The sequence below is a fragment of the Rhinoraja longicauda genome, chromosome 22, assembly GCF_053455715.1.
Source record: "Rhinoraja longicauda isolate Sanriku21f chromosome 22, sRhiLon1.1, whole genome shotgun sequence".
In the NCBI taxonomy this organism is placed as follows: domain Eukaryota; kingdom Metazoa; phylum Chordata; class Chondrichthyes; order Rajiformes; family Arhynchobatidae; genus Rhinoraja; species Rhinoraja longicauda.
The window spans coordinates 31,266,044-31,291,537 of record NC_135974.1 but is presented as its reverse complement, the minus strand read 5'-3'; the positions used below and the strand labels follow the sequence as shown (position 1 = coordinate 31,291,537).

General features: G+C 42.3%; 2 protein-coding genes across 2 annotated transcripts in view; one reads left to right on the top strand and one right to left on the bottom strand.

Annotated features, from left to right (window-relative positions):
* The window catches only part of gdap1l1 (ganglioside induced differentiation associated protein 1-like 1), a 34,056-nt gene extending 23,267 nt beyond the window's left edge, over nt 1-10,789 (top strand). The window contains exons 5-6 of the mRNA XM_078419041.1: nt 1,145-1,259; nt 5,942-10,789. Of these exons, the coding sequence (XP_078275167.1) occupies nt 1,145-1,259; nt 5,942-6,285 (459 nt within the window). The 3' untranslated portion in view covers nt 6,286-10,789. The remainder of the gene's footprint in view (nt 1-1,144; nt 1,260-5,941) is intronic.
* A 5,462-nt stretch (nt 10,790-16,251) lies between these two features.
* fitm2 (fat storage inducing transmembrane protein 2) lies at nt 16,252-25,124 on the bottom strand. Its single transcript, XM_078419040.1, has 2 exons — nt 24,896-25,124; nt 16,252-19,546 (listed from the first exon to the last, which is right to left on the bottom strand). Exons 1-2 carry the CDS (start codon nt 25,093-25,095, stop codon nt 18,946-18,948), a joined length of 801 nt encoding a protein of 266 aa, XP_078275166.1. The 5' UTR covers nt 25,096-25,124; the 3' UTR covers nt 16,252-18,945.
* Nucleotides 25,125-25,494: the final 370 nt, after the last annotated feature.

Below are 25,494 nucleotides of genomic sequence, written 5' to 3'. Positions count from 1 at the left end.
ATTCGACATATTGTTGCTTCCAATGATATTGATAGGGCGCTGGGCAGGAACACAGCAATGGCTTCCTTTGCAAACCTGACCCGTGGAGAGACAGCTGGTGGATCAAAAGAGGCCCAGACCAAGGTTGGTGTTCCTCCAGGACTGTGGATGAAGTTTCAGAAGTCCATGACCCTAGACAAACACAATGCTCTGCCATTTTCCCAGAATTGATGGCCCTGGGAACTGTTCCTATTGTGACCTTTTGTGTTCCCATTAAGGAATTTTGGCATCAAGCACTGTGTGAATATATTATCTCCCAATGAAGGATTCATCCACATCGGACACAACTACCTCAGTGACGTACAATGCTTTATCAAAGTTATGGAACGGGCAACATTTGCAGATACAAATTTTGCTCAATAATAACGAATTTGGCAATATTCCTAGTTTTAATTAATAGAGAGAAATGGGCCAAACGCAGGCAGGTAAGACTAGTGTAGATGGGGCATCTTCATCAGCATGGGAAAGATGGGCCAAAGAGCCAGTCAGAGAGTTGTGAATCTGTGGAATTCTCTGTCTCGGAAGGCAGTGGAGGCCAATTCTCTGAATGCATTCAAGAGAGAGCTAGATGGAGCTCTTAAGGATAGCGGAGTCAGGGGGTATGGGGAGAAGGCAGGAATGGGGTACTGATTGAGAATGATCAGCCATGATCACATTGAATGGCGGTGCTGGCTCGAAGGGCCGAATGGCCTCCTCCTGCACCTATTGTCTATTGTCTCTTGTCTATTGCTACATGACTCTATGACTCCATACTATATATCAGACATGTAGATTGTCTATTTTGGAGAATAATTATTTTATCTGTCAAAAGATTGATACTAAAATTGCAGCATAAACAGTAATAGAAATTCTAACTTGAGCACAAGAATGATGCACGACAACAACATTTTGTCATAACAAGGCTCTCTTGTGCAACACAATTTCAAGGATTTAGAAACACAAACTGCAGCAATTAAGATCTTAGAGCATGTTTATAATGTTCTACAAAAATATAGAACTGATTAAACATAGAAATTAAGCATGTATCCCAGAGTTCCACTACACTTTCAATTTTCACACGAGGTTCGACCGCAATAACATCCAGTTTCTTTCATGTTCTGTGCAGGCCAAGATACTGGACCATGATGACGTGAACAACCTGATGAAAATTCTGAGTGAGTTAGGGAAAGTTTTAGATCAAGTGGAAACAGAACTCGAACAGGTGAAGCACGAACCTGCAGGTATGACATTGTAACAAAGAAGTATTTGGATTTAAATTATGAGGTGCAAAGGTATTATCTGAAAAGGTTGTCAGGTTAGGAAATGGGGATGTGCAAAGAGATCTGGGTGTCCTTGTTCATCAGTCACTTAAAGTTAGCATGCAGGTACAGCAGGCAGTGAAGAAAGCCAATGGCATCTTGGCCTTTATGACGAGGAGTTGAGTTTAGGAGCAAAGAGGTCCTTCTGCAGTTGTACAAAACCCTCGTGAGACCGTACCTGGAGTACTGTGTGCAGTTTTGGTCTCCAAATATGAGGAAGGATATTCTTGCTATTGAGGGCGTACAACGTAGGTTCACTAGGTAAATCCCCTGAATGGCGGGACTGTCGTATGTTGAAAGACTGGAGCGACTAGGCTTGTATACGCTGGAATTTAGAAGGATGAGAGGGGATCTTATTGAAACATATAAGATTATTAAGGGATTGGACACGTTAGAGGCAGGAAACATGTTCCCAATGTTGGGGGAGTCCAGAACCAGGAGCCACAGTTTAAGAATAAGGGGTAGACCATTTAGAACGGAGATGAGGAAAAACATTTTCAGTCAGAGAGTTGTGAATCTGTGGAATTCTTTGCCTCAGAAGGCAGTGGAGGCCAATTCTCTGGATGCTTTCGAGAGAGAGCTAGATAGAGCTCTTCAGGATAGTGGAGTCAGGGGGTATGGGGAGAAGGCAGGAACGGGGTACTGATTGTGAATGATCAGCCATAATCACATTGAATGGTGGTGCTGGCTCGAAGGGCTGAATGGCCTACTCCTGCACCTATTGTCTATTGTCTATTGTAAAGGTTTCCGTGCTGTACGGCTCTATTACTTTGCTATGTCAAGCAACATGGATGGATAGTGAAACAGATAAAACCGTATCAGGCATTGTGTGAAAATATTATGCCCCAATGAAGGCGTCATCCATATTGGACACAATAACAGCAGCACTGAGGTGCAGCGGTAGAGTTGCTGCCTTACAGCGCCAGAGACCCGGGTTCGATCCTGGCTACAGGTACTGTCTGTACGGAGTTTGTACGTTCTCCCTGGTTGTCTCCAGGATCTCCGGTTTCTTCCCACACTCCAAAGACGTACAGGTTTATAGGCTCATTGGCCTGGTAAATTGTAAATTGTCCCTATTGTGTGTGGAGAATAGTACTAGTGTATGGGTAGGAAAATAACTGCAGATGCTGGTACAAATCGAAGGTATCACAAAATGCTGGAGTAACTCAGCAGGTCAGGCAGCATCTAGGGGAGAGGGAATGGGTGACGTTTCGGGTTGAGACCCTTCTTCAGACTGTATAGTGCATGGGGATCGCTGGTCAGTGGGCTGAAGGGCCTGTTTCTTTGCTGTATGTCTAAACTAAACTAAACTAATATTAGTAGGAAGGAGCTGCAGATGCTGGTTTAAACCGAAGATAGACACAAAATGCTGGAGTAACTCAGGCAGCATCTCTGGAGAGAAGGTATGGGTGACGTTTCGGGTCAAAATCGATTCAGTCTGAAGAAGGGTCTTGACCCGAAACGTCACCCATTCTTTCTCTCCAGAGATTCTGCCTGTCCCGCTGAGTTACTCCAGCATTTTGTGTCTATAAACTAATATTAGTTTGATGTCAGATTTCCAGCACCAGCAGGTTGTAGCTTTTCATTCAGTTTTCAATTTCTTAACAAATATTCCGATTCGAGAAGAACGATAACTTGCGAAGTTATCGTTCTTCTCGAATCTGAATATTTGTTATTTGTTCCTTCTGAGCATATTATTTAATCTGAGGTGAAATGTTAGCCCCTAGAGTTTAGAGATACAGCGCGGAAACAAGCCCTTCGGCCCACCGGGTCCGCGCCGACCAGTGATCCCCATTTATTAACACTATCCTGCACCCACTAGGGATAACTTTTTTTTTACATGTACCAAGCCAATTAACCTACATACCTGTACCTCTTTGGAGTGTGGGAGGAAACCGAAGATCTCGGAGTAAACCCACACAGGTCACGGGGAGAACGTACAAACTCCGTACAGACTGCACCCTTAGTCGGGATCGAACCCAGGTCTCCAGCGCTGCATTCACTGTAAGGCAGCAACTCTACCGCTGCGCCACCGTGCCGCCACAAGTGTGGCACTATGTCCATTATTATTTCATTAACTTTTAATCAGTTGTTCCATTATTGAAAGAAAATAAAATAATCCAGTCTTATGACCTGTTTATCTGCAAATTGTAAGAATTGCTTCTGAAATGTTCTTCTGTAATACTGCACCAAAACCGTTTTTCCACACTGCTATTGGCCACAAGTGGTCAATTAAGTAAGTCTGAAGAAGGGTTTCGACCCAAAACGTCACCCATTCCTTCTCTCCAGTGATACTGCCTATCCCGCTGAGTTGCTCCAGCTTTCTGTGACTAACTTAAGTAAAAACTGATATTGTTACTCTTACAATTTTGTTACATGATAATTAATGGAAGTGAGTCTTGGTTTGAGGCAACGCCAAACAATAATAATTTTTTAGGCCTTTAAAGAACAGTTTTTGGTTCCTTCTTCCAAGTACATAAAAAAAATCTGTGTCAAGAGTGTACAAAAGACCCACTTAGTGTTTCAGGAGTAAAAGTCTAATTAGGAAAATAAAGGTTGGGGAGCTAAGACCTTGTTCATGGGAATAATGGTTAATGTGATGTTTAACAAACAAATTCCAAATTGTGTGGGAAGGAACTGCAGATGCTGGTTCATACCGAAGAAAGGTCTCGTCCCGAAACATCGCCCATTCCTTCTCTCCAAAGATGTTGCCTGTCCCGCTGAGTTACACCAGCATTTTGTGTCTATCTTCCAAATTGAGTATTGAGTATTTCAAATGAAGTTCATTGGAAAGCAATGAAAATAGTGCCCCTGGAAAGGAATACAGTGTGTTCACCATGAGGCTACAATGAGGGCTGTGTTCTCAAAGCAGGTGAAAATTAAAAAGACTAAATGTTGGACAATTAATTCGAGAAAATAGAGGTTGTGTTGAAAGTTGTAGAGATAGAGGGAGATGTAGAGAATCTTCCCAAATGAAAGTCAATGGTACATCTGAAGATCGTGAAATCAGGGCAGAGCACGATTGGATATCCTGGGGACTATTGTGAGGACAAGGTGTATGAATGGTAAGAGAAGCAAATGTTATTGCTGCTTGGGCTATAGTTGGACAGCAAGAAGATTAATCCAACTCAGGATAGTCTCACTGAGCAGAGCGATAGAAAAGTAGCATTGGAAAAGATTGATTTGGCAAGTAGAATGATTTACAAGACTGCTGAGAGAATAATGCACAGTGATCGTGAAGTCAAGCAAATTCTAAATCTCAGCCTCTTGAAGTGGAAATCATACAAGAGATATGTGGAAGGGTCCTGACCCAAAACATCTTCTATCCATCCCCCCGCCCCCCACCCCAGATGCTGCTTGACCTGCTGAATAACTTCAGCAGATCAGCATTTTGTGGAGGGGAAATATGGACCACCCATGCATTGGTTAAATCAAGACAAACATCAAATTTTATGACAATTAACATGACGACAAAAGCACATCGTGATTTTGATTGCTAAATAACATTGACGTGTTTTTATTCGGTAATTAAAGGTAAAGGCTGCACATGACGATTTTAAAGTGCATTTTGCACAGATTTTGCAAGCAATGCAACCATGCCCTGACTAATGAATAAACTGCATTCTGGCACTCTGTAACTCACTCACTCCTGGAGCTGAGATTATTGGTTTAAGAATTTTGTTTGACTCCAGTCGACAATCATTTAGATTTAAACAAGTTTCTCATATGCATCATTTAAAAAAAGACCCAAAGTGCTGAAATAATTCAGTGGGTTAAACATTTTGGGTTAGGACCCTTCCTCAGGTCTAAAGAAGGTTCCTAACCCGAAACGTTACCTATCCATATTCTCCGGGGATGGTGTCTGACCCGCTGAGTTACTCTAGCATTTTGTGTCTTATTTTTTTGAACCAACATTAGAGGGTAGCACAGTGGTAGAGCTGCTGCCCTACAATGCTATAGACCCGGGTTTGATCCTGACTACGGATGCTGTCTGTAGGGCGTTTGTACGTTCTCCCTGTGACGGCGTGGATTTTTTCCGGGTGCTCCGGTTTCCACCCACACTTCAAGGGCGTACAGGTTTGTAGGTTAATGGGCTTCGGTAAAATTGTAAATTGTACCCTAGTGTGTAGGATAGTGCTAGTGTATGGGATGATCGCTGGTTGGCAGGAACTCGGTGGGCTCAAGGGCCTGTTTCCATGTTGTATCGCTAAAGTCTAAAGTAAAAGAGTAGAGAGTTCTTCCCTTAGAGTAGAGGCCAATGACTATAGTTTATTGATATATCATTTTGGGAGATGGAGTGGAGGAGGAAGTTCAAGAGAATTTTCTGTTCCTTAACCTGGTGGTGTGGGCCTGTTTCCACGCTGTATCTCTAAAGCCTAAAGCTAAAGCCTAAAATCTGTGGCTCCTTGTTTCTGCACCCGAAAACAAAACCTAGGGTGCAAGGATTGAAATTTTGCTTGAATTGTTAATTTAGCATCATGTTATTTGTGCCCTTTCATGTTCAAATATTGCTTTCAGAAATGCTAAGTATGTAACAACACTGTAATATTGACATTTGAAAGGCAAGACTTTGTGCAAATACTTTGTACCCCTTTGTGTTTTAGACCAGGAGAGTGAGACGTGGTTGTGCGGATCTGATTTTACGCTAGCCGATATCTCACTTGGAGCAACGTTACATCGCCTCAAGTTCCTGGGGCTGGCAAAAAAGTACTGGGGAAATGCAGATCGACCCAATTTGCAAGCATATTTTGAGAGAGTGCAGAAACGCCCCGCATTTCGAAAGGTTTTAGGAGACATACACACAACGCTGCTCTCGGCTGTTCTACCCAACGCATTCCGCCTTGTGAAAAGAAAACCGCCTTCTTTCTTTGGTGCCTCATTTTTAATGGGAACCCTCGGTGGAATGGGCTACTTTGCTTATTGGTATCTCAAGAAGAAGTACATGTAACAATAGTAAACGTAACTCTGTGGCCTGTGTAATGTGTGATTTATGGAATGTTCTAAAATATGTGAATAATTTCACCAGGTGAATTCTGTAGTACTGCTAACATTCCATGCAATAGGATGGTAATAATATACAACACATATATTTTATTTGCTATTTCTTAAAGAAAAAACAACACATTGGTTTGGATTTTCCTTCAAACATCAGGCCAGCACTTCATAAAGCTGCTAAAGTGTGACCAGACAAGCAAATGAAGTGAGAGTCAGGAAACTGCATTGTACATTACAGTCTAAGAGCAAGAAATCTGATAAAAACCTGCCCCATTGAAGGAATTTAGAAATAAACAGGCTCTGGTGAGTTGGACTGAAACTTAATTTCCATTAGGCAAATTATTAACAAGTCACTCTGAATGTACCCAGGAGCACGGTGGAAACATTTTCTTTCTCACGTTTGCTTCGAGGTGGGTTCGCGGTTCATCGTCAGACCAACACATTTCTTTAAACCGTTGATTGAGATGTGAACTCAAATTCGTAGAAGAAAATGAAGTTAACATTCATGAATGAACAAAATAAAGTGCACTTATTTGACTACAATGAAAAGGTAAATTTTGGTTTGAGAACTATGAGCATAACTCGCAGTCAGGGTTTTTAATCATCATTTTCTGCATTCAGACATTAATTGATGATCTGCACTCTGGCCATTTGGCCAGTGTTCACTGATTTTTCGAGGTAGCTGATAATCATCAAAGTGTTTTTATTTCAGCCATTCTTTTCTCTGGGACTTGTTTCCATTTGGCAGCTATATCTTACACTCCAGCTAAATTCACGACTCCACTTTCTTGGGAGTTTCATGTGTTGGTTATTTACCAGTACCTGTTTTGTGTGCAATGATTTGCTAAATCAGTGTGCACTTCCTTCAGGAAAGTTTTACAGACAATATACCTTCCATTCTTTTATAGATCTTCCATATTTTATCTGTTTCGCCCTGCCCCCTTTTGAAAGTAACAACTGTTGTTGGGATCCAATTTTGATGTACAAGGTATTCTTTCATCCTGATCTCGGGTGCTGGCCTTGTGGAATTTGCACGTTCTCAATGTGACCACATTGGTTTCCTCCGGGCGCCGCGGTTTCCTCCCGCTTCCCAAAGACGTGCAGGTTTGTAGGTTCATTGGCCTCCGAATATTGCCCCTATTGTGGAGGGAGTGGATGAGAAAGTGAGGTTTTCCAGAACTAATGTGAACAGGTGATAGATGGTCGGCATGGACTCGGTGGGCTGAAGGGCCTGTTTCCGTGCTGTACATCCAGATAATACTAAATTAATTGTAAATGCTATGCAACAGAATAATCTAGTGCTACAGCAGCCATACATGATGGGTGACCATTTCCTTAGCAGAAAATCAGTCGCCAGCATAGATCTATTAACCTGAGTGCTTGATATTGTATCTCACATTGTATCTACCTAATTTAGGGATTAAGAATCTTAAGTAAAATTACTGATAAATTTTCTTAATTTAAAAAATTGACAACAAACAAATAATTGTCAATAAGGTCATTGTTTATAATAAGCCATCTCAGAGTCCAATTGGTTTTTTAAGTGCATTTTTTAAATGCATTTACTTCACACATAAAAGACAAGAAGAATCTGTTGATTTCAACTCTTCCAGTATTTAAGTACATTCAAGCAGATTGGAAGATGTGCATGGAAACACGTGAAGGAAGTTGAAACAAACCTCAATCAACTACCAGAAAGCTGGTTGATAATATTCGCTCCTTCACTCATTTCCGAATAATTACTGAATCAAGATACAACTGCAGAAAAATGTTGGGACATGTAGATTCATAAACAACCATGAGGCCAGAACTAAAATACTCTTACAACTTAGATTCACGTTTCAGTTTTGTTCATTCACTAATCGCAATTTTTAACTTTACCAATTTTATCCCAAATTTATCTGAGCATCCAAAACACACTGAGCATTTACATGGAGGAGAAATTATATCCCTTTAATTTTTCTTCATGAAAAAACTGTCAGACTCACTATGAGGTGATCGACACAAAATGCTGGAGTAACTCAGCAGGACGGGCAGCATCTCTGGAAAGAAGGAATAGGTGACATCTTCAGACTGAGAGTCAGGGGAGAGGGAGACTAGTGATATGTGGAAGGGTTAAGTGCGAAAACAATTCCTACTCACTATGAGGAGATACAACCTTTAGATGAAGTTCACCGGTATTGTAACACTTAACATGTCACCTTTTACAATGCTTTAGTTGTGAACATAATCTGTGCATGCTGCTATCACACTTGCAAAAGATGTATTCATCTTCACCAAGATCATTACTGGTCACATCACAGTCACTCGTAAACAACCCTTCATCAACCTGAGGTGTTGTGGAGGGGTTGATTGTTGCCAACCATATTGGACAGATAAGGTGATTGCAGAAAGAAAAAAAGCTCACGAGTTAGTTAGTTAGTTCCTGATTGGAATCATGGCATTGCCGCCACTCATTAATTTTTGAATCCAAGTGACAAGTTGAAATCTGAGAAAGCAAGAATTAAATCTTGAGGAAGTACTGTCCTTGTCTGTTATATGGCAGAAACTGAAGAGCAATTCTGCATAATGAAATGAAATATCTTTATTGTCATTGTACAAGTACAACAACGAGATTAAGATTGCAACCTCCGTATCGATGCTATAAAAATAAATAAATAAGGTAAAAATTAAAATTAAAAATAAGGTAAAAGTACAAATAGGCATTATGGGAGGGCACTCAGCAGACTGTTTCAGTGCACTTATAGCTCTGGGGAAAAAAGCTATTTCTCAGTCTGGAGGTGCAAGCGTAGAAGGCCTTATAACGTTTGCCAGATGGAAGGAGTTCAAGCAGACGGTGGCATGGGTGTGTGGAGTCCTTACAGATGCTAGTGGCTATTCTGACGCAGCGTGTTTTGTAGATGTCCTCCAGGGCTGGGAGCTGTTTAAGATATGGAATAATGGTCTCAATGCCTTACTCTCCATAAAATGATCTCAAACAGGATACTTTGCAGGCGACAAAACCTGACATGTATCTATAATATGGTGTCACTGTACAATAGAGAATCAAGGATCTTGTCTTCAAATGTTTACATCAGGAATCCAGGCTTCCTGACGACAAAGCAGCCTTAAGACATAAAGCATTGAAATGGATACCACTGCAAACATTTCTTCAATACCATATGCTCCTCATAGTTGCAAAGTTCTTAAAAATCAAGATGCAATGAATCAGTGTCTTAATGCACCAGGAATTATGTAAACTGGAAGATTGTAAGCTCCAATTTCTCTTTCTATGGGGCAAAACTGCAATGTATAGAATGATGCTCAAGCCATTAACCTAATCAACATGTGTCATGAATACACAATATTGCGTTTATAAAGGTCTTTTGCTTTGAATGATATGATAGAACTCCAGTTTCAAGTATTGTGCTCTGGAAGGAATATATGTCTTAAAAACAGAGCCACAAATGAGTCGAAGAGGACCGTCATACCTCAGGAAAGAATGTGTGTAAACTGGCTGCTTCAGAAATACAGTGTCAAATATGGTGTGAATTCATAATATTTCAAATCGAAAGCTTTCTTCTTGGTTATAAACGACAAATATTTTAGGTATTATAAAGACAGACGAAAGGAGGAATAAACAGCAATATATGGGCGGCACGGTGGCGTAGCGGTAGAGTTACTGCCTTACAGCGCCAGAGACCCGGGTTCAATCCTGACTACGGGTGCTTGTCTGTACGGAGTTTGTACGTTCTCCCCGTGACCTGCGTGAGTTTTCTCCGAGAGTTTCAGTTTTTCTCCCACACTCCAAAGACGTACAGGTTTGTAGGTTAATTGGCTTGGTGTAAATGTAAAATTGTCCCTCGTGTGTGTAGGGTAATGTTAATGTGCGGGGATCGCTGGTCGGTGCAGACTCGGTGGGCCGAAGGGCCTGTTTCTGCGCTGTATCTCTAAACTAAACTAAACAAATAAAATAATCTTTAGTAGTCATTGTGGCAAGTTCACTAGAATTACAAATAGTACGAATCTATATTTTATGGGGATAATTTGCCTGTTTAATACACCTGATGCATTGATGCAAATAATCAGGTTTATTACAAACTTGCTGTGCATCACTGGTCAGAAGTTACTATAAAATAACTGAAGGTTCACAACCTGTGCTCCCTGATTAAAAAGCCTTGGGTTTAAGAGTGATCATTACATTATGATGTAACAATTTTGAGAAGCCATATTTTTAGCTCCTTGCATGGAATTTGTGTGTATCTCGGATTTGTTAGGAGATGGAAAGTCACTGTGAATAAATTCTTACTGTTAGAGTAAAGTTACACTCAAATGTTACACAACTATTAAAATGAGTTTTGCTCTAATTGTAATTTTTAATAACATGGCAAAATTGTCTAACCAGCATCAAAAATTCATTTACTTCATAAATCATAAGGTCACAAGGTCATAAGTGATAGGAGCAGAATTAGGCCATTCGGCCCATCAAGTCTACTCTGCCATTCCATCAAGGTTGATCTATTTCTCCCTCCTAACCCCATTCTCCTGCCTTCTCCCCATAATCCCTGAAACCTGTACTAATCAAGAATCTATCTATGTTTTAAAAATAACCATTGACTTGCCCTCCACAGCCTTCTGTGGCAGAATTCCACAGATTCACCACCCTCTGACTAAAAAAAATCCTTTTAATCTCCTTCCTAAAGGAATGTCCTTTAATTCTGAGGCTATGACCTCTAGTCCTAGACTTTCCCACCAGTGGAAACATCCTCTCCACATCCACTCTATCCAAGCATTTCACCATTTGGTACGTTTCAATGAGGTCCTCCCTCATTCTTCTAAACGCCAGCAAGTCCAGGCCCAGTGCCATCAAACGCCCATCATAAGTCACTCATTCCTGGGATCACTTCAAAATTATATTAGAACCTACAATAACTAAACCTATTAATCTTTTTCTCATTTTATGCAAACTGACATTTTTTTTTAAACTTCAGAACGCTGAGACATTTTATGAAGAGTTAAATAATATAAAAGCCTGGATTTTGCACTCAGCTGTAAAATAACATTGTTAATCGCTGTTCTTTGGTGATATCTGCAATGTAGGCATCAGCTTTTGCGATGTAGTTGCTACAAGTTATAATTTCAAAAGGTACCAGGCATCCAGCAAAGATAGTGTCATCCACTCTATCCAGGCCTTTATAAAGGAGACAAGGAGGAATTTTGTTAGTCAGAGGGTGGTGAATCTGTAGAATTCATTGCCACAGACGGCTGTGGAGGCCAAGTCAATGGGTATTTTTCAGGGAGCGATAGATATATCTGTGATTAGTACAGGTGTCAGGGATTATGGGAAGAAGGAGGGAGTTAAGAGGGGAAGATAGATCGGCCATGATTGAACGGCAGAGTAGACTTGATGAGCTGAATGGCCTAATTCAGTGGCGGCACGGTGGCGCAGCGGTAGAGTTGCTGCCTTACAGCGAATGCAGCGCCGGAGACTCAGGTTCGATCCTGACTACGGGCGCCGTCTGTACGGAGTTTGTACGTTCTCCCCGTGACCTGCGTCTCCGAGATCTTCGGTTTCCTCCCACACTCCAAAGACGTACAGGTATGTAGGTTAATTGGCTGGGCAAAAGTAAAAATTATCCCTAGTGGGTGTAGGATAGCGTTAATGTGCGGGGATCGCTGGGCGGCGCGGACCCGGTGGGCCGAAGGGCCTGTTTCTGCGATGTATCTCTAAATCTAAAATCTAAAAAATCTAATTCTATTCCCATCACTTATAAAATCAAGTAACTAATCATTTCGCCCAGAATGGAAACAAATTACAATTTTTAACTGAAGAGGGGAAATTAAAGACTGAAACATTTAAATGAGGTAGAGTTTAGTTTAGTTTATTGTTACGTGTACCAAGGTACAGTGAAAAGCTTTTGTTGCGTGCTACCCAGTCATCTACCCCACCAGGTAGAAGCAGACGTATTATAAATTCATTCACAAAATTAAAACCCATTGAATTTGGAAAAGATCTTAAGAATCTGAAGTGTACACATGTAAAATTATCTTCTTAAAAGTAGAGTAACAAAATAACTGCAGATACTGGTACAAATCGAAGGTATTTATTTCACAAAATGCTGGAGTAACTCAGCAGGTCAGGCAGCATCTCAGGAGAGAAGGAATGGGTGACGTTTCGGGTCAAGACCCTTCTTCAGACTGATGTCAGGGGGGGCGGAAATAAATACCTTCTTAAAAGTAGCGATAAGTAATATTTATGGCTTAATACTCCTTCACAAACCGAAGTTGCATGACTTAAAAAGACACAAAGTACACATTAGTTCAGCAGGTCAGGCAGCATCTCTGGTTGACATGAATCGGCAGACGGTTGGACAAAGGCCAGAGATGAAAGACAAAAGGCTGTGAGAAAAGGAAAGTCGAGCCAGAAGGAATGTAGGCAAATCCCTGCAAATGTGCCATCATTGCTGTTAAAATTAATTCGATGATCACAGGCACTGATTTTACCAACTCAACTTAATTCAACAGATGTCTTCTCTGCTCACAGGTGTCCGACTATTTAAGAGTGAAAGAACATACGAAAGAAAAAGTAGTCTCGTTGGCCACTCACACTGGCTGCACCAATTAGTAAGATCATGGGTTATTTATTACCTTTATCCCCACTATCCTGCAACAACCTCATAGCCTCCATTTTCCCAAAAAAAATTACTGAACTTGGTTTTGAATTACTGAGCTTCAACTGCACTCTTAGGGAGAACATTCCAAGGAATCGGGACCACCCAGGTGAAGAAATCTCTTCTCATCTCAGTCATCAGTGTTGGCGCCACAAGTCATTGTAGATGCTGGAATCTGGAGCAAAACGGAGAACTGTCGGTACAACTCAGAATTCCCTTACTTTGAAACTCTGACCTTTCGTTCTAGATTCCCCTTCCATAATAAGCATCATCTGTGCATCTAACATAGCAATCAGAAGAGGGATCCCAACCCAAAAAGTCTCCTGTCCATTCTCTTCATGGATGCTGCCTGACCCATTGAATTCCTCCAGTTGTGTTTTGTCTTTTGCTCAAGATTCCATCATCTGCTGTTTCTTGTATCCTGCAAATTCTGCAAGAATGTTCATGTTTCAATGAGATCACCTTTCATTTTTCTAAACTCAAGACAGTATTGGACTATTTTGATAAACAGATTTAGCTAACCAACCATCCCAAGAATCAATCTGGTAAACCTGTGTTGGACTGCCTTTATCACAGCTACATCATTCCTGGGCTTAGGAAACCAGACCTGTACACAATATTTCATCTGGTTGGGAATATAATTGCAATAACATGCCTATATTTTTGTAGTCAAACACTTTTGCAATTTAGGCCAACAGAGCCTGTGTGTTGTTAATTGCTTGCATACAGGAGCTTCCAGGTCACTCCGAAAACCAGCACCTTTCAAGCAGTACAATGGCACAGCGGTAGAGTTGCTGCTTTACGGTGCGAGGTTCGATCCTGACTATGGGTGCTGTCCGTTTGGAGTTTGTACATTCTCCCTGTGACCACGTGGGTTTTCTCCTCCCACATTCCAAAGGCGTGCAGGTTTGTAGGTTAATTGGCTTCTGCAAATTGTCCCTAGTGTGTGGGATAGAATTAGTGCACAGGTCGGCATGGGCTCAGTAGGCCGAAGGCCCTGTTTCCACGCTATATCTCTAAACAAAACTAAACCAAAGTTTGGCTATTTAAAAAAATACTCCAGTTTTTTTGCACCAAAGTGGACGACACCAGCACTTTGTTACTCCAGCACTTTGTGTCCTTTTGTGTATTAACCAGCATCTGCAGTTCTTTGCTTTTACGTTAAAAGGCAAGGTCATTTTGACTGATCTTTTAGCTGGATGAAGGAAACAACTCAGAGATGGAAATGCCCAAGTTCAGGATCAAGGTGGGCTGAGAATAACCTCCAGTTGATGGCAACATGTAATGCTATCTATATACTAAAACTCCCGTTTGTTTTGTTTGTTCCTGAACTACAGCCAAAACAATACACGATAGCACGACAATTTTAGGCCCACCTTACTCACCGTCGTCCCTTTGGTGCTAATGGAAGAAGTTTAATTGAAATCGGTGTTATATCTTTAAAGTTATTCACATTTTAAAATTTAAATCTATCTCCTAGGGAGGGAGGGAGGGGGAAGGATAAGGGGGGTTGAGGGGAATGGAGTGGGGGGGAGGGGAGGGAGAGGGGAGTGGGGGAGGAGAGGGTGCTGCACCAATGCAGGAGAGGTTTGGGCCCAATGGGTCCACTTGGTCTAGTAGGTACTAAAAAGCCAAATGCTTTTTGGAAGAATTCAGCCTTACTTATACAAGAAATGTAGCAGCATAGATTGAAAATTTGTCCACAGCCAGGAAGCCAATAAATGAGTGTTGCTTTGATTGAAAATAAGTTCCAAATGCTACATCTCAGAAGTTAGTAGTTGGTATTGCTACATCTTTCAAACATCATTCATGTTTGAAAGATGAATGCTTGGATAGATTTAAAACTTTGGGTAAATTTTGATGAAAGATGCCAAAGTTAGAAGAACTGCAGGAGATTTTGATATAGACAAGATAAATGGAATTTAATGATAGCAGCTCCGACATTTGGGATAAAAAGCAATGGCAACATACAGTCAATTGTAAGATTGCACACACAGACACCGAGAGGATCAATTAGCAAAATATGACAGAGCACAATTAATTCTGAAATAAAACAGGACTATGAAAATCATTGACCCAAAACATTAACTGCATATCTCTCTCCACAAATACTGCCTGACCTGCCAAGTATGTCAGATTTGAGCATCTGTGTTATTTTGCTTTTTTTCCCCTATTATTCTGGTGCTTTCCTATTTATCACAGCTATTGAAGTGTGTAAGTGCATGCAGCATGAGTTTTCTAGCAGGGGCCACCTTTAAGAAATGTTTACACTATCGCATTCTTAGTTTCAACTGCCTGGCTACTTATGTTTTTGGATAACATTGTTAACATGGAAAATAAAATCGAAGGCATGTTTCCTGGAACACGTCAAAATGCTGACAGAGGCAGAGGTGGGGAAACTAGGATGGGTTGACAAAGCTTGGCCAAAGATGTGGACTTTATTTTATACTTTAGAGATACAGTGTGGAAACAGGTCTTTCGGCCTCCTGAGTCCACACCGACCATCAATGGTACACTAACACCATACTACACACTTTTACCAAAGCCAATTAACCGACAAACCTGTATGTCTTTTCATAAGATCATAATTGATAGTAGAATTAGGCCAATCGGCCCATCAAGTCTACACCTCCATTCAATCATGGCTGATCCATCACTCCCTCCTAACCCCATTCTCCTGCCTTCTCCCCACAACCTCTGATACCCATACTAATCAAGGATTTATCTATATCTGCCTTAAATATATCTACTGGCTTTGCCTCCACAGCCTTCTGTGGCAAAGAATTCCACAGATTCATCACCCTCTAATTAAATAAATTTCTCCTCATCTCCTTCCTAAAAGAACGTCCTTTAATTCGGAGGCTATGACTTCTAGTCCTAGACTCTCCCTTTTGGAGTGTGTGAGGAAACCAAAATCGTCTTTTGGAGTGTGGGAGGAAAGGAAACCAAAGCACCCAGGGAGAACCCACAGGGAGAACATACAAATTCTGTACAAACAGCACCCGTGGTCAGGATCGAGCCTGGGTCTATGGCGCTGTAAGGCAGCAACTGTAAGTTTAATGTAGTTTAAACAATGTCAGGGGTGTGCAGGAACCAGAAGGACAATAGCATAATCTCCAACAGGTGGGTGAACAGAGTGGGGTATGTGCAAAACCAGGATTCAGAGTTTTTCTGTACCGTTGAAAGTGATCCCAAAAAACAAGATTTAAACTCTTCTCAATTAAATTCAATACAATACAGAATAGTTTTTAATATTTGAATTATTGGCACTGTATTTGATCATGCAAAATGGTTACAATTAAATGTTGTTTATCTCGAGTGTTTCAAACTGCAAAGCAGGTAGATAAAATACATTCTCCAGATTTTATAAGTGGTTCTAAACAGGTCATGGCGTAATGTTACCGTTTCATTTGCATTAAACCTGTTAAGATTTTAAATATTATTCATATAATAAAAAACAATGTTAAATTCTCAAACTATTATCCACAATCCATCCCATTAAAGTTTCAATGTTTAACAAGGTTTCTGAATTAAATAAACATAATTTTAGTACAAAAACAAACGATTTGTATAACTTAAGAGTGTAGTTAATACAAAGCGAAAAATGAACTAAATGCAGCATTTTGACCGTATAACATTATAACATAGGGCCCTAGTGAGACCGCACCTGGAGTACTGTGTGCATTTTTGGTCACCAAATTTGAGGAAGGATATTCTTGCTCTTGAGGGCGTGCAGCGTAGGTTTATTAGGTTAAATCCTGGAATGGCGGGACTGTCATATATTGAAAGACTGGAGTGGCTAGGCTTGTATACACTGGAATTTAGAAGGATGAGAGGGGATCTTATTGAAACATATAAGATTATTAAGGGGTTGGACATGTTAGAGGCAGGAAACATGTTCCCAATGTTGGGGGAGTCCAAAACCAGGGGCCACAGTTTAAGAATAAGGGGTAGGCCATTTAAAACAGAGATGAGGAAAAACTTTTTCAGTCAGAGAGTTGTGAATCTGTGGAATTCTCTGCCTCAGAAGGCAGTGGAGGCCAATTTTCTGAATGCATTCAAGAGAGAGCTAGATAGAGCTCTTAAGGATAGCGGAGTCAGGGGGTATGGGGAGAAGGCAGGAACGGGGTACTGATTGAGAATGATCAGCCATGATCACATTGATGGGGCCAGGTTATGGAGGGCTTTGTAGGTCATGAGGAGGATTTTGTACTGGATTCTCTGGGGGATGGGGAGCCAGTGGAGCTTGTAATGGACGGGGGTGATATGGTCACGGATCGGGGAGTGGGTGAGTAGACGGGCAGCGGAGTTTTGAATGTATTGAAGTTTACTGATGATTTTTGAGGGTGAGCCATAGAGGAGGCTGTTGCAGTAGTCCAGACGGGAGGTGATGAAGGCGTGGATGAGGGTTTCTGCAGCTGTGGAGGAGAGGGATGGATGGAGACGGGCGATGTTTTTGAGGTGGAAGAAGGCTGTCTTGGTGATGTGTTTGATGTGTTTGTCGAAGGAGAGGGTTTGATCAAAGATGATTCCAAGATTCCGGATGTGAGGGGAGGTGGATACTGGGAGACCATCAATATTGAGGATGAAGTTTTGGGTGGATTTGGTGAGCGTTTTTGGACCAATGATGATGATTTCGGATTTGTTGCAGTTGAGTTTGAGGAAATTTGATTGAAGCCAAGATTTTATTTCAGTGATGCAGTTTGTCAGTGTAGAATGTGTGGTGGTGGAGATTGACTTGGTGGAGATGAGGAGCTGGATATCATCGGCGAAGCAATGGAAGTTGAGACCATGACGGCGGATTAATTGACCAAGGGGTTTCCTCCCATGTCCCAATGACCTGCTGGTAGCTAATTAGATACTATTAGATACTATTAATTAGCTCTTAATGTATATGAGGAATTAGTTGTAGGGGCACAAGACCAATGAGAATCCTCCCCTGGGGCCTGGCATGGACTTGATGGCCTCTTTCTGTGGCACTAAAGATAAGTCACAAGTAACACATCATTTCAGCTCCAGAAAAAGAGCAAACCTAAACCATTCTTGGAAAGTTCACCCTAAAATTGCAAGAGCCCATCAGGAACCAAATGAATAATACTCTTCAATTCCTCCACTACATAATTTGAAGATTGTTAGATTTTAAACTATTCTGTATTTAATACATGGGAAGTACTGAAAAGATGCACATTTTAAACCCGTTAGCACATATGTCCCTGAATTTTTAATGAACATATTGGACTTGACAATAGGACAATTTGCTTGATAAAAGTTTTAAAGTTGAAGCTAACTAAAGGAGAGCACCGTACTTTAATTGAAAGTTTAGCACCCTATGCACTGGCCAAATGTGAAAAATATGATTTTGGATGTGTAACGCTAACAAACCTAATCATGATTAAGGAGCATGATACAAGCCAGCCTTGTCCAGTAAGATGGAGGCAGACTTCTTCTAACTCTAGCATTGGATAAACATATGCAGATAAACTACGAACTGTCAGTACAATGCTTAAATGTTGCTGTTTAAAATACTGGAGTCAGCTGTCAAATTTATACTGGTTGATTTTAGTTTTAAGTCATTCTATTTTCTATAAACAATGAAATTCAAACCACCATTGCAAGGCACATACATATTGCGAAGAGATAATCGAGTAAACAGAAAATTCAAGTATCCCAAGCACATACAATTTTTAAAACCACGTTTAGTTTATTTATTGGTAGCATTCTTGTGTGGAAGATAAATCTTATTACACTTTTTCCACTGACTTTCAGTATTTGTGCTTGCCTCTACTCTCATATTGTTCATCAATTGATCCAGGTACATGGCTGGTGAATACTGCCTGCATGAATATATTTTATTACAATTGTATTACCAAGATATTTAATATAATTCTAGTGCTTGGAACTTGTCCTAAATGTCCGCAGTCAGTATGACTTTTGTTCTTTGTCCTTGATTATCTCTGATTTTTTTACTCATTTTTGTTCCCAAGTTCCGGTGGCAGCCCAGGGGAAAAAGGTTTCTTGTACCAAAACTGGTAGGTTAAATACCAGGCGGAAATTCCCATAATAGTTCCAATGATCTTTTGAGGTAGATTGTGAAAATAAATTGCAGTACAGAAGAACATCCATATCCACAACAGGGTCAAGGTATTTAAGGCAACAAACAGCGTCTTAATGATAGCAGTGGTAGCCTTTCCTGGCTTTTGTTCCACTTTGTGAAGCTCGTTCATGACCGCCGTTTCTTCCATTATCATGAGTACGCAGTATGACAACAGGAAGGAGTGCCCAGAGATGTCGAAACCGACCCATAAATGCCCTTGCTTGCGGCAAGACAGCTTATTTTCAAATTCGTGCAGAACAGTCATATTTTGGGATTCGAAGCAGTCGCCCGTGAAATTTTCAATGATGTGAAAGATCCGTGTGCTGAGAAACCAAACAACGGTGCCCACGGCACATGAAGCAACGCGGCGTGCTGCAAACAGAACATCTCTCTGGACAAAGTAGTTGGAGGTGAAAATGAAAGGAAGGAGCAGACCCACGGTCCAACCCCACGAAAATTTGACAAAATACCTACAGAGAGAAAAGTAAAACGGTATCACTGTCGAAATTGTTCAGGAGCAATCATTCTTTCATTTCCAATTGAAGGCAAATGTGCCAAGTGAAGAGGTTGTGAATGATGGGCAAGTCTATTAGATACAGGCACACATGTCTATTAGGCACACAAACAGGCCAAAGAGACCAATTGTTTAGGTCCCTTATACAATTTTAATTGAAAGTGTGTTGTTAATATTTTGAAATTATTAAGATTCCAAGAATATGTAAGCATAATAAGGCTGACTATCCATCAGAATAAATATGCAAGGGAACCACTATTCTTCAAACTAACTTACAGACTGTATAAGTGGACTGATACAAGCTGCCTCACCTTCCTTTTCCCCATACTGGGGATGAATATCCAAGAATGGGGGTGAACAGTCTAGAAGGCATTTATTCTTAAACACACATCTCCTAAGGTCTCATACACAGGATTCCTTCCAACATTGTTGTTGCAGATGCTGGTTTAAATCGAAGGTAGGCGCAAAATGCTGGAGTAACTCAGCGGGGACAGGCAGCATATCATCATATCATATATATACAGCCGGAAACAGGCCTTTTCGGCCCTCCAAGTCCGTGCCGCCCAGTGATCCCCGTACATTAACACTATCCTACACCCACTAGGGACAATTTTTACATTTTTTACCCAGCCAATTAACCTACATACCTGTACGTCTTTGGAGTGTGGGAGGAAACCGAAGATCTCGGAGAAAACCCACGCAGGTCACGGGGAGAACGTACAAACTCCTTACAGTGCAGCACCCGTAGTCAGGATCGAACCTGAGTCTCCGGCGCTGCATTCGCTGTAAAGCAGCAACTCTACCGCTGCGCTACCGTGCCGCCCTGATCAGTCTGAAGAAGGGTCTCGACCCAAAATGCCCCCCATTCCTTCTCACCAGAGATGATGCCTGTCTCGCTGAGTTACTCCAGCATTTTGTGTCTGCCAACACCAATTTGCCTGATGAACATAGAACAGAGCAAGAAGTAAATGTTGCTCCAAAGTTTCTTGCATTGGCTCCTCTGCCCCTAGATCGTATTTTAAAGGAGATGCACGGGACATGTTTCCTTACACAGAGAGTGGTGGGTGCCTGGAACATACTGCCAGGAATGGCGGTGAAGACAGATAGAAAAGAGGCCTTTGGATAGACAAGTGGATATGCAGGGAATAGAGAGAGACATACAGAGATTAGTTTAATGGAAACATGAAGAACAGCAGATGCTGGTTTACAAAAAAAGACACAAAGCGCTGGAGTAATTCAGCAGGTCAGGCACCAACTTTGGAGAACGTGGATAGGTTTAACTAGGCTTCACATTCAGCACAGACATTGTGGGCCAGAGGCCTATCCCTATGCAGTGCTCTTCCATATTCATCAGGCAATCAGAGGAGGCAAACCCCTTTCCTGACCTCCAAGCAGAGAGCAGGAATGTACTGTTTTCTGTTCATCAGTCGCCCTCTCAGAGGGCTGATGCCTTTTCTTTACAACCAAGCACCATTTAACAATAAAAATGTATCAATAAGAATGTACCATTGCACCGATCAAATAATAGTGGGCCGCACAACACATAAACATGGAACGCGCTGCCAGGGGGTGGTGGTTGAGGCAGATACATCAGTGGCATTTAAGAGTAGTTTGTATAGGTATGTGGATATGCAGGGAAACTGTGGATTAAAGGGCCTGTTCCTCTGCTGTACTTGTTAATGTAAACCTTGGACACAAAGTGCTGATGTAACATAGGTCTCGAGATGCTGCCTGACCCGCTGAATGACTCCAGCACTTTGTGTCCTTTTGTGTATTAACCAGCATCTGCAGTTTGTTTCTATGTAAACCATTCCTATCCTCTCTTGTCCATCCACGTGTCTTTTAAATGCTGCCTCAACTACCCCCTCTGACAACTTTTTTACATATACCCACCACCCTCTGTGTGAAAACGTTGCCCCTCAGATTCCTAGTCCAGGTAACCAACCTCACTTCTATTCCATCTACACTTCCCTCTGCCTCGGCAAGGCCACCAGCATAATCAAGGACCAGTCTCACTCCTTCTTCACCCCTCTCCCGTCAAGCAAGAGGTACATTTAGCAACATACCTCCAGATTCAGGGACAGTTTCTTCCCGGCTGTTATCGGGCAACTGAACCATCCCATCACCAACTAAACGGTCCTGACCTACCATCTACCTCATTGGTGACCCTGGAACTATCTTTAATCTGAATCTACTTGACTTTATCTTGTACTAAACATTATTTCCTTTATCATGTATCTGTTTACTGTGAAAGGCTTGATTGAAATCATATATAGTCTTTACACTGACTGAATAGCACACAACATAAAAGCTTTTTGCTGTACCTCAGTAAACGTGAGAATAATAGTAATAAACTAAACTATTATCATCCCCCTTTCACCTTAAACCCATGCCCTCTGGTTCATGATTCACCTGCGTCTGAGTCTAGGACAAGCGGCAAGTGTGATCTGCCTGACCTTAACGTGGCCAAGGCGGTTCAATATTTAGGCTGCAGTCCCTTCACCATCGGGTTGGGGAGAGGAGATCCCGATCCCCGGAATAGAGCGGATACGGAAAGGATGTTTCCACTAGTGGGAGAGTCTAGGACTAGAGGTCATTGCCTCAGAATTAAAGGATGTTCCTTTAGGATGGTGATGAGGAAGAATCTCTTTAGTCAGACGGTGGTGAATCTGTGGAATTCTTTGCCACAGATGGCTGTAGAGGCAAAGTCAGTGGGTATTTTTAAAGCAGAGATATATAGATTCTTGATTAATACGGATGTCAGACGTTATGAGGATTACGCAGGAGAATAGGGTTAAGAGGGAGAGATATATCAACCATGATTGAATTGCGGAGTAGACTTGATGGGCCAAATGGCCTAATTCTACTCCTATCACTTATGAAGTAATGAAAGCGTTGAGAATTGCTTCACTGGGATAGCTAAGCAATTTGTTCTTCCATTTGCTCGCTCCTAACATTCATGTTATATTTACAGTTATAGTTTACATTGTTTAGTTAGCTTCTACTGTACGTATTCTAATTCTGCTCCTATCACTTATGATCTGGTGACTCCACACTTTGCTGTGCTGTCTGAGGATTTGAGTATAGGAACAAGGAAGTCCTACTGCAGTTGTACAGGGCCCTGTTGAGGCCACACCTGGACTAATGTGTGCAGTTTTGGTCTCCTAATTTGAGGAAGCACTTTATTGCCATTGAGGGAGTGCAGCGTAGATTCACCAGGTTAATTCCCAGGATGGTGGGACTGACATATGATGAAAGAATGGGTTGACTGGGCTTGTATTTGCTGGAATTTAGAAGGATGAGAGGGGATCTTATAGAAACATATAAAATTCGAAGAGGATTGGACAGGGTGGATGCAGGAAAAATGTTCCCGATGTTAGGGGAGTCCAGAACCAGGAGTCACGGTTTAAGAACAAGGGGTAGGCCATTTAGGACTGAGATGAGGAAAAACTTTTTCACCCAGAGAGTTGTGAAGCTGTGGAATTCTCTGCCTCAGCAGGCAGTGGAGGCCAATTCACTGGATGTTTTCAAGAGAGAGTTAGATAGAGCTCTTGGGGCTAAGGGAATCAAGGGATATGTGGAGAAAAGCAGGAACGGGGTACTGATTTTGGATGATCAGCCATGATCATATTGAATGGCAGCGCTGGCTCGAAGGGCCAACTCCTGCACCTATGTTTCTGTTTTCCAGGAACATCCTAACTCTGCCGCTAGAACTTTCGAGAGCCATCGCCCATTCATAGAAACATAGAAAATAGGTGCAGGAGGAGGCCATTTGGCCCTCGAGCCAGCACAACCATTAATTGTGATCATGGCTGATCATCTACAATCAGTAATCTATGCCTGCCTTCTCCCCATATCCCATGACCCCACTCGCCCCTAGAGCTCTATCTAACTCCCTTTTAAATTCATCCAGTGAATTGCGCTCCACTGCCTTCTGTGGCAGAGAATTCCAGAAATTCACAACTCACTGGGTGAAAAAGTTTCTTCTCACCTCAGTTTTAAATAGACAATAGGTGCAGAAGTAGGCCATTCGGCCCTTCGAGCCAGCACCACCATTCAATGTGATCATGGCTGATCATTCTCAATCAGTACCCCGTTCCTGCCTTCTCCCCATACCCCCTGACTCCGCTATCCTTAAGAGCTCTATCTAGCTCTCTCTTGAATGCATTCAGAAAATTGGCCTCCACTACCTTCTGAGGCAGAGAATTCCACAGATTTACAACTCTCTGACTGAAAAAGTTTTTCCTCATCTCCGTTCTAAATGGCCTACCCGTTATTCTTAAACTGTGGCCCCTGGTTCTGGACTCCCCCAACATTGGGAACATGTTTCCTGCCTCTAACGTGTCCAACCCCTTAATAATCTTATGTTTCGATAAGATCCCCTCTCATCCTTCTAAATTCCAGTGTATACAAGCCTAGTCGCTCCAGATGTGGTCTCACCAAGGCCCTTGACAACTGCAGGACTTCTTTGCTCCTGTACTCAAATCCTCTCGTAATGAAGGCCAACATCTGTGGAATTCTCTGCCTGAGAAAGCAGTGGAGGCCAATTCTCTCAATGCTTTCAAGAGAGAGCTAGATAGATTTATTCACAAAATGCTGGAGTAACTCAGCAGGTCAGGCAGCATCTCGGGAGAGAAGGAATGGGTGACGTTTCGGGTCGAGACCCTTCAACAGTCTGAAGAAAGGTCTCGACCCGAAACGTCACCCATTCCTTTTCTCCCGAGATGCTGCCTGACCTGCTGAGTTACTCCAGCATTTTGTGAATAAATCGATTTGTACCAGCATCTGCAGTTATTTTCTTATACTACTGAGAGCTAGATAGATCTCTTAAGTAAGGATAGCGGAGTCAGGGGGTTATGGGGAGAAGGCAGGAACGGGAACGGGGTACTGATTGAGAATGATCAGCCATGATCACATTGAATGGTGGTGCTGGCTCGAAGCAAGGGCCGAATGGCCTCCTCCTGCACCTGTTGTCTATTATTGTCACCTATTGTCTATTATTGTCATCTATTGTTTATTATTGTCACCTATTGTTTATTATTGTCACATATTGTTTATTATTGTCACCTATTGTCTATTATTGTCATCTATTGTTTATTATTGTCACATATTGTTTATTATTGTCACCTATTGTCTATTATTGTCATCTATTGTTTATTATTGTCACCTATTGTTTATTATTGTCATCTATTGTTTATTATTGTCACCTATTGTTTATTATTGTCACATATTGTTTATTATTGTCACCTATCATCTATTGTCTAACATGCCACATGAGTTGTCTTCACTTCCCCGCCGTACTCACACGTTGAGCGCGTTGCGCCGGTTGGAGAAGTATGACTCGGCCAGGGGCAGCGCGTCCTTGAGCGCGGAGCCGCCCAGCGTGATGGCGGCGAGCAGCAGGGCCAGGTATCGGCGCGGCCAGGCCCGCTGCAGGGCGGCCATGGAACGCACGGCGCCGTCCAGCGCCATCCTCCTCGTCGCCCGCTTTCTCTCTCGGCCCATACCGCTGGGCCGCACACCGGTCGCCGAGGGCGGCCCCGCCGCAGCGCAGGCTCCCATTGGCCGGCTTCGGTTGCTATGGTTCCGCCCCTGATCCCCCCCCGTTGGTCAACTCGATTTGACAAGGGCCCGCCCCCGGCTCCCATTGGCCCGCATGCCGGCCACCTCAAGCTTCCATTGGCCATCTCCCCTTACCAAGAACCCGGCCTCCGGCTCCCATTGGTCATCTCCGGTTGTCAAGGGCCCGCCCCCGGTCTCTCATTGGTCAAGGCTGGTTGCCAAGGACCCGCCCCTCGCTCAGGCTCCCATTGGCCACCTCCGGCTCCCATTGGGGGTCAGATCCAGTTTCCTGGTTCCCATTGGTCAGCTCCGGTTGTCAAGGGCCCGCCTCCGACCCCCATT